General features: G+C 46.0%; 1 protein-coding gene across 1 annotated transcript in view; it reads left to right on the top strand.

Moving 5' to 3' along the window:
• The first annotated feature begins 2,233 nt into the window (after positions 1 to 2,233).
• The window catches only part of cicb (capicua transcriptional repressor b), a 28,448-nt gene continuing 21,829 nt past the window's right edge, over positions 2,234 to 8,852 (top strand). The window contains exons 1-3 of the mRNA XM_062537985.1: positions 2,234 to 4,855; positions 5,885 to 6,034; positions 8,519 to 8,675. Of these exons, the coding sequence (XP_062393969.1) occupies positions 4,804 to 4,855; positions 5,885 to 6,034; positions 8,519 to 8,675 (359 nt within the window). The 5' untranslated portion in view covers positions 2,234 to 4,803. The remainder of the gene's footprint in view (positions 4,856 to 5,884; positions 6,035 to 8,518; positions 8,676 to 8,852) is intronic.

Here is an 8,852-nt window from a genome sequence, read left to right as displayed (position 1 = left end):
ACCACGATTGCACTGTCATCTGGTCCGTCTACTTAGCTCAGCAAGGGTTGTTATAGCAACCATAAACACTGAATGGGACGGCACGTTTAACGAGTTCAGTGCTAGGATAAACGTAAGCTGGGTTAGCTAATAATAGTGTTCAATGACCCCTAACGTCATTTCATATACTGATATGTTATGTTTTGACTATGTTACATCTGTTAAGAGCATTACAAATAAAGTGGCCAAATCGGTTTGAAATATTTTAGCCCAGAAATACTTAATATGGGTGTTAATATACTGTAGGCTAATATTAGCAGTAGACTACGATCTAGCAGCCCTATGTTAGTGCTGTTATCACTAGTTTAATAACTATGTAAATTTGCGATCACAACCCATTTCACCTTACAACACATCTGGCATGTTTATTTGACTACCAGACGCTGACCAAAGTAATACATTGAACTACAAAAGACGTTAGAGTGAAAGTGTTCACTTCTTCATAATGTAATTTGCCGTACATCTCCTATCTTTCCGCCGTCCGTCATGGTGCCGTCCGGCGCTGTCACGTCACTTTGTGACGTTTCAGCAAGGGGTGAATAGAACTATTGCTAGCTGCGATGAGCTACTGTTAGCTTACTTTGGGTATAGCAGTGCTAGCTTTACTTTGGGTAGAGCAGTGCTAGCTTTACTTTGGGTATAGCAGTGCTAGCTTTACTTTGGGTAGAGCAGTGCTAGCTTTGGGTATAGCAGTGCTACCATTGGGTATAGCAGTGCTAGCTTTGGGTATAGCAGTGCTAGCTTTACTTTGGGTATAGCAGTGCTAGCTTTACTTTGGGTAGAGCAGTGCTAGCTTTGGGTATAGCAGTGCTACCATTGGGTAGCTCAACCAAGAACAACCTAGTGGCAAACGCAGTGCATCCCACATGTGTGTGTGTGTGTGTGTGTGTGTGTGTGTGTGTGTGTGAACAACCTAGTGGCAACCGCAGTGCATGCCATGTGTGTGTGTGTGTGTGTGTGTGTGTGTGTGTGTGTGTGTGTGTGTGAACAACCTAGTGGCAACCGCAGTGCATGCCACGTGCAATGTGAAGTCCTCTTAACACTACACCAGGCCGGCAGCAATCTCAACAGTAGGGTTAGATCAAAGATTGCCTGGTTACCAAGATTCATCATGTGTCAAGTGGCTGATTATTGAGGTAGTCTTCATATAGATACATAAGAAGAGTGCATACTACTGCATACTTAAAATGCTATACAAAAACACATAGGAGACACCCATACAGACATCCACATTTAAAAATGAAACATAGTCCTGTTGACAAAGACAGTGGTGGGAACTATACCTTGGTAGGACTGTTTAATGCACTTATGGCTGTTGGATAGAAACTGTTTTGTAGTCTGTCTGTTTTTGTTTTCATGGACCTGCATCTGCTGCCTGACGGCAGTGGTTTGAGCAGTGTAGCGCCCTGTGGGGACGGGAGCTAGGACTGGAGTGTAGCGTTGTAGTGTTACTGTAGGCTGGGACTGGAGTGTAGCGTTGTAGTGTTACTGTAGGCTGGGAGCTGGGACTGGAGTGTGTAGCGTTGTAGTGTTACTGTAGGCTGGGACTGGAGTGTGTAGCGTTGTAGTGTTACTGTAGGCTGGGACTGGAGTGTGTAGCGTTGTAGTGTTACTGTAGGCTGGGACTGGAGTGTGTAGCGTTGTAGTGTTACTGTAGGCTGGGAGCTGGCGGAGGGAGACTTGAGTGTGGACAGGTGGGGCCTAGTAGAAGTTGTGTTATTGGATTTGATGGAATAAATCTGACTGGTTTCTTGCCATTGGTAACTACCACAGTCAATCTCAATCCATTCCTAGGTTTAAACCAATCAGAGAACGCAGGAGGAGGGTCTGTAAAGTAAAGTATTGCGGTTCAGTCAGGTCTTATAACTCCAACCAATAAAACAAGGCCAACCACAACGTCACAATAGACCAAATGGTACACTAGCCAATGTGGAGCCATGCCCCACTTATTCGAAGTGATTAATATTCATGAGATTTCTTTCCCCACAACGATACCCACAGCCAAGGCGCGCGCCCAGCTGGATTTGCATATGACTGACATTCCAACGCACACGCTAACCGAAATGACAGGTGGTTCCGTCGACCAATGGCGTGAGGCGTAGCGAGCAAACCGGGGCGGGCTGTTCGGTTGGGCGAGGTTAGCACATTGAGAGCGCGAGAGGGGGCAGCCTCGCGTGCAGGAGGAAGAGGGAGGGAAGGAACGAGCCAGAGAAAAGGGACCGGAGGCTCTAGGGGAGGAATTCGAGGGGAAGAGTCGCGAGGCCAAGTCAATGATGTGATACAGCGATTTTTTTTTACTACTACGAATCCTCATCGAGTATTCAGGCGCGAGCGAGTGAGCGGTCGCGCCCCACGCGCTAAAGCTGTGGATTCGGAGTGACCCCACTGCAGCAACCGGGAGCGCTGCGCTCCGGACTCACGGACCGATCTGCCGTTAACGATACAAAAAGCCGTCATTTCGACCAAGGAGCATCTCTTCTGAGCTTCTGTTCGGTCACACACGCGATCAACGCATCCTTTCCGGTACACAGTGAACGGTCTCGCGGCCGAGCGAACGGAGAGGTGTCGCACCGCCATCTGTCATCATCGCGCGGCTCGGGCTAACGTTATTCGCCAAATAACCGAGTGATAACCGGGGCATCTAGCTCACATCTCGGTTGACAGCGACTGCGGGCCATGATCGTGTATAAGGAAGGCGATTTGAGGCATATGTGAGCATGTGTGTGTGAGAGTCGTGGAGGGCGGGCGAAGTGAAGTCATTTAAAACAGAAGTGTGCATCACCAGCGTCGGGTTTGGCGACTTGCGAGTCATCATTTTGGGGAATTAACTAGAGAACAAGAACGCGTCTATCTATGATGGTCTGCTGAAATATTGGCTAATGTGAATAATACAATCAGAACAGATATCCCATCTCTACCATCATATGGGCCTAGGCTACCATAAAGAAGCTTATTTTTACATCATTCCACAGAAGTGATCCGAAAGAAATTGGTCTTAAGTGCTCATCTGGCGGGTCAGTGGTTGTTTTTATTAAAGGCCGCTGTCAGATTTGTAAGCCTGCAGAATTGGCAGTGAGGTCGCGAGTTGACTTGCGTCTTGAATCCGCATCTCGCTTCTGCTTTTCCCCGTGACCGTTAACGGCGACTGAGCTGAAACCATCCCTCTCACTCAGGTGAACAGCGGCTCGACTGGGCTGGCTGATAAGTCACCTGAGGTCTCAGTTTAAACCGCATTTCTTGCTCGTGTGTTTGCTGTCTGATGTTATAAGCGCTGCGTTACTACGAGCATCTGCGGTCTGACCAGATCTCGCTTGTGAACGGATGTAGCCTCGATCACTGCGACATGAGGACACGGACCTTGGCTGCAGGACCCGGGATGGTCCGCGAGGAAGGGCTGCTTTGGATCGCGCCTGCCGCACGCTGATGCCGTTTCTGAGGGAGAACCCTCGTCAGGTCTGCCAAAGAGGTTTCGGTTCGGGTGTCGCCTGCACCGGATTCCGTGCCCAGCAAACGGCGCGTCTGCGTCAGTCCCTGATCGCAAGGACAGGTGCACATTGTGCTGCAGACTGAAATAAACTCTCTCTCTCGTGGTTGTCGAGGAAAGTAACGGAATTGTAAAGGTTTCCTGAAACAGTTGTGATGTAACATGTCCTAATACGAAATCAAATCACACAGCACAGAATCTTAACTGTTAGCCCTTGTACTGTAGTTTTATCCATGTTTCGCTACTATGCTTAGCTGATATCACACATGATGTTTTTTTGATACCTGCACAAGGTGCTGCGTTTAAGTTCGAAGATCGATCGCACAGCCAAAATCGCTTTCTACTCAAGTGCCCCAGCTGTGAAAATGGGAGACATGGCCAAACCCAGCAAAATAGCCATTTAACCAGTGGGTAGCAAACCTATGCTAGCGTTAGCTTCCAAATTAATGATAGCTAGCATCTCTGGGGTCGACTGGGTCCATCAGATCGATCTGAAACCCACATTGGCTACTCACTAAGAGATAAAGATTGCTCGACTATTTCAGAGACGTGCTCACACATGTAAAGCCTCCAACGTTCATCAAAACAATCAGATGAGTGTCGGACAGCAGTGCAACTCGAGACCGAGGATGTGAGCACGGCCTAGTTAACCCATTCAGCGCCGCACAGATTTGTAAATGTAAACAAACAGAGAAGGAGGCGCTACCGCTAACTGGACCAAAAACCGAAGGCAGACTTTGCAGTCCTGTTGTACGCTTTAATGTGTTGCCACGCATTTCTTTACAATATTTGAGTGATTTACAAGTATTTATGTTACTTTAATGCAGTTCGCCTGGAACCCTAGGACAGCTGTTGTGGCGTGGTCGTGTTTGTGTTGGCAGCTTAGAGCAGAGATGATGTCAGGGGCACCCGCTGGATTGATTTCACCGTGTTTTCAATAAATCTGGCCGACGCGAGAACTGCACAAGAACAGCTCGGAACGCCCGAGAGCTCCTCTCTGTACGTGCGTCCGTGAGGCGATGTCGGTGAAGGCAGACCGGAGACAGGAGCGGTGCAGCCTTCGCGTGTGACCCCGTTTTGCCCCACGCACTCTTCGTCACCCGCGGAACTGTGGAAGGATTCTGTTTTCTCTTTGAGCGGACGGACACCTCCATCCATTTGGAAAAAAAACCTTGTTTTTCAACAGGATTTTTGTGTTTTGTTGGGGAAATTGTTGCGTTTTTTCCCCCTTCGTTGTTAATAATTCCACTGGCATCACCAGTAAGGACCATTCTGCAGCCATGTTTTCATCCGAGAGCCCTCAGTATCTGCGCCAGGGACTGAGCATGTTCGGTAATCCTCACATCCTCTGACACCTCACACTGAATTCTGCGTTACTACGTGCTGCTTGTGTGTGTGTGTGTGTGTGTGTGGGTGTGGATGTGGGTGTGGGTGGGCTGTCTTAAAATGGCAAAGTGTTTCTCAACAAACCTGTGGATTGGATGGTGGGAGAGTCAACATTGTGGCACCTGTAACTCACTTCTCTCTCTTTCTCTCTGTATTAAATGAGTCTGTAGTACAGGTCAGTTAGTGTGGATGGATGAGTACTAGACAGGTCAGTTAGTGTGGATGTATGAGTACTAGACAGGTCAGTTAGTGTGGATGTATGAGTACTAGACAGGTCAGTTAGTATGGATGGATGAGTACTAGACAGGCCAGTTAGTATGGATGGATGAGTACTAGACAGGTCAGTTAGTGTGGATGGATGAGTACTAGACAGGCCAGTTAGTATGGATGGATGAGTACTAGACAGGCCAGTTAGTGTGGATGGATGCTGAATACTAGACAGGCCAGTTAGTGTGGATGGATGAATACTAGACAGGCCAGTTAGTGTGGATGAGTACTAAGTGTCGATGGATGAGTACTAGACAGAATAGAATATATATTTTTTTGATTCCATGAGGGAAATTTGTTTCTCTACATTTAACCCAATTTAACCGAATTAGTGAACACACACAGCACACACAGCACACACACAGTGAGGTGAATCACACACTAACCCAGAGCAGTGAGCTGCCTGCCCAACCAGCGGCGCTCCGGGAGCAGTGAGGGGTTAGGTGCCTTGCTCAAGGGCACTTCAGCCGTGGTGGACTGGTCGGGGATCGAACCGGCAACCCTTACAAGCCCGAAGCCCTAACCAGTACACCACGGCTGCCCAGGCCTGTAAATGTGGATGTTGTTGTTGATGTTAATTATGTTTGGTGTTGGAGTTGTTGTTGATGTTGTTGATGGGAGTTCTTGTTGATGTTGTTAATTATGTTTGGTGTTGTTGTTGTTGATGTTTACTGTAAGATGGCCGATAACTGCTGTGTCCCTCTGCAGTGTGGACCAATGTGGAGCCCCGGTCAGTGCCAGTGTTTCCATGGCATTCATTGGTGCCCTTCCTGGCCCCCACCCAACCAGAGCCAGCGGCTCAGCCGGGGGAGGGACAACAGCCTGTCAATCAGCTGCAGGCAGCCGGTCTGAAGAAAGGTGAGCTAAAGCAATGGTGTTTTAGGTGCCCCAAAAACAGGTTTTGTGAGTGGGAATTTTTGGAAAACCTTGTCATCCTGACATTTCTTAATTCATGCTGCCTTCAGGTTAGTAGCCCACAGTCAACAAAGCAACTATTCAAATCACTAGTAGCAGTCAACAGAAGGACTATTAGTATCACAGGTAGCAGTCAACAGAAGGACTATTAGTATCACTAACAGCAGTCAACAGAAGGACTCTTAGTATCACAGGTAGCAGTCAACAGAACGACTATTAGTATCACAGGTAGCAGTCAACTAGTCATGTCACTATAACGCTATAATGACATCGTGTGTTCTGTAACGCTATAATGAAAACGTGTGTTCTATAACGCTATAATGAAAACGTGTGTTCTATAACGCTATAATGAAAACACGTGCTATAACGCTATAATGAAATCGTGTGTTCTATAACGCTATAATGAAATCGTGTGTTCTATAACGCTATAATGAAAACGCGTGTTCTATAACGCTATAATGAAAACGTGTGTTCTATAACGCTATAATGAAAACACATGTGCTATAACGCTATAATGAAAACGTGTGTTCTATAACGCTATAATGAAAACGTGTGTTCTATAACGCTATAAGAAAACACATGTGCTATAACGCTATAATGAAATTGCGTGTTCTATTACGCTATAATGAAAACGCGTGTTCTATAACGCTATAATGAAAACGTGTGTTCTATTTCATTTCATTTCATTTATTTTATTTATAAGGTCAGTGCACATTAACTTACATTTCTGTAAAATTTACTAGTGTTAGCCGGCCGGCTAATTTTCAACCGTTGTCCTTTGGTAAGATGTAATTAACCACTGATTTGACTTGGTCAAAGATGCCAAGTCAGCACTAAAATATTAATTACAAAAGCACATATAAAGCACACAAAACACAGAGCAAAGAAGCAAAAACAAGACACAACCACAAACTACCACACAGGACAGGCTATGTAGATAAAGACAGGGAATAAAACATCTGTGTGTGTGTGTGTGTGTGTGTGTGTGTGTATGTAGATAAAGACAGGGGAAAAAAAACAGACAAGCACACATGACGCACAGATAAAACATCAGAGCAATAGTGATATACTATTATAATATAAATAATAAATATGTGATGCACTGCATGTGTTAAGATTTAAAAGTGTTCGCATGTCTGACTGCTCAGGAGCCAGTTTTTACGTTGTTGGGAAAAAGTGTGTATGGAAGTTCAACTTCTTATGTGATTTTGTATAGTGTTCCAGACATGTGAGGCTCTTACAGAGAAGCATAGGTGGCTAAAAGCACTGGTCCTAAGAGGGACTACACAATCCCCTCTTAGGGCAGATATTGGAGCTCTACTATTTGAGTTTTTTTGTGTTATAAAAGCACAGAGCCGAGGTGGAGCCTTACCATTTAGAATTTTAAAAGTCAAGCATGCATCAGTGTGTTTTGTTATATTTCCCCAGCTAAGTATGCTATACTTATCAAGGATATTGCAGTGATGAGAAGATTTGGGTTTTCTGTGTAGTACCTTGAGAGCTTGCTTATAAAGTGACAGAATAGGTTTCAGTGTTGAGCTTTCATTAAAGTGTTCTATAACGCTATAACACCGTGTCCTAACTGCGAGCAACGCGACCGAATGCGTGCGACAAAATCAGTTCCATCCCTGTATTTTCAATCGGAATGTCCTGACTGAATGCGATGCGACCGAACGCGACAAGTTGCTTTGCTACGCGACTTCTTCAACCCTGTTTTGTCGCGCCGTCCGTTTCTATTTTAGTCGCGTCGCCTTGACATTAACTTCTTCACGACGTAACAAAGGTTCCTTAAAGAATGTTAACGGATACAATGTGGACACAAACTATCTGACAGTCGCGCAGTCGCTTACAATTAGGACACAGTGTAATGAAGTCGCGTGTGGTATAACGCTATAATGAAGTCGCGTGTTCTATAGCGCTATAATGAAGTCGCGTGTTCTATAACGCTGTAATGAAAACGTGTGTTCTATAACGCTATAATGAAAACGTGTGTTCTATAACGCTATAATGAAAACGTGTGTTCTATAACGCTATAATGAAAACGTGCATTCTATAGCGCTATAATGAACACGTGTGCATAACACTATAATGAAGTCGCGTGTTCTATAATGTATCGCTATAATGAACGCGTGTCTCAGAGTTTCAGGGCGGGGTTCTATAGCGCTATAATGAAGTGGCGTGTTCTATAATGTATCGCTATAATGAACACGTGTCTCAGAGTTTCAGGGCGTGTTCTATAGCGCTATAATGAAGTCCCGTGTTCTATAATGTATCGCTATAATGAACACGTGTCTCAGAGTTTCAGGGCGTGTTCTATAGCGCTATAATGAAGTGGCGTGTTCTATAATGTATGGCTATAATGAACGTGTGTCTCAGAGTTTCAGGGCGTGCTCTATAATGTATGGCTATAATGAACGTGTGTCTCAGAGTTTCAGGGCGGGGTCGTTCAGTTGAAGGAGAGCAGCGATGCCACCCCCCAGCCCACCGTCTCCATGGAGACCGCGACCCCTGACCCCCGGGAGCGGGACCGCGACGGCGAGCGTGAGAGACCGGACAGCGAGGCCGAGAGTGACGTGGATGACCCGTAAGTGTGTGTCTGTGTGTGTGTCGAGAAAGAGTTTCAGCACCACCTGAGTTGAATCTGAATGGAACTGGTCACATCACACACTCACACTCACACACACACACACACACTCACACTCACACTCACACTCACACTCACACTCACACTCACACTCACACTCACACTCACACTCACACT

This window comes from Sardina pilchardus, chromosome 6 (assembly GCF_963854185.1).
Source record: "Sardina pilchardus chromosome 6, fSarPil1.1, whole genome shotgun sequence".
NCBI lineage: Eukaryota > Metazoa > Chordata > Actinopteri > Clupeiformes > Clupeidae > Sardina > Sardina pilchardus.
This window is presented reverse-complemented; position numbering and strand designations above follow the sequence as displayed.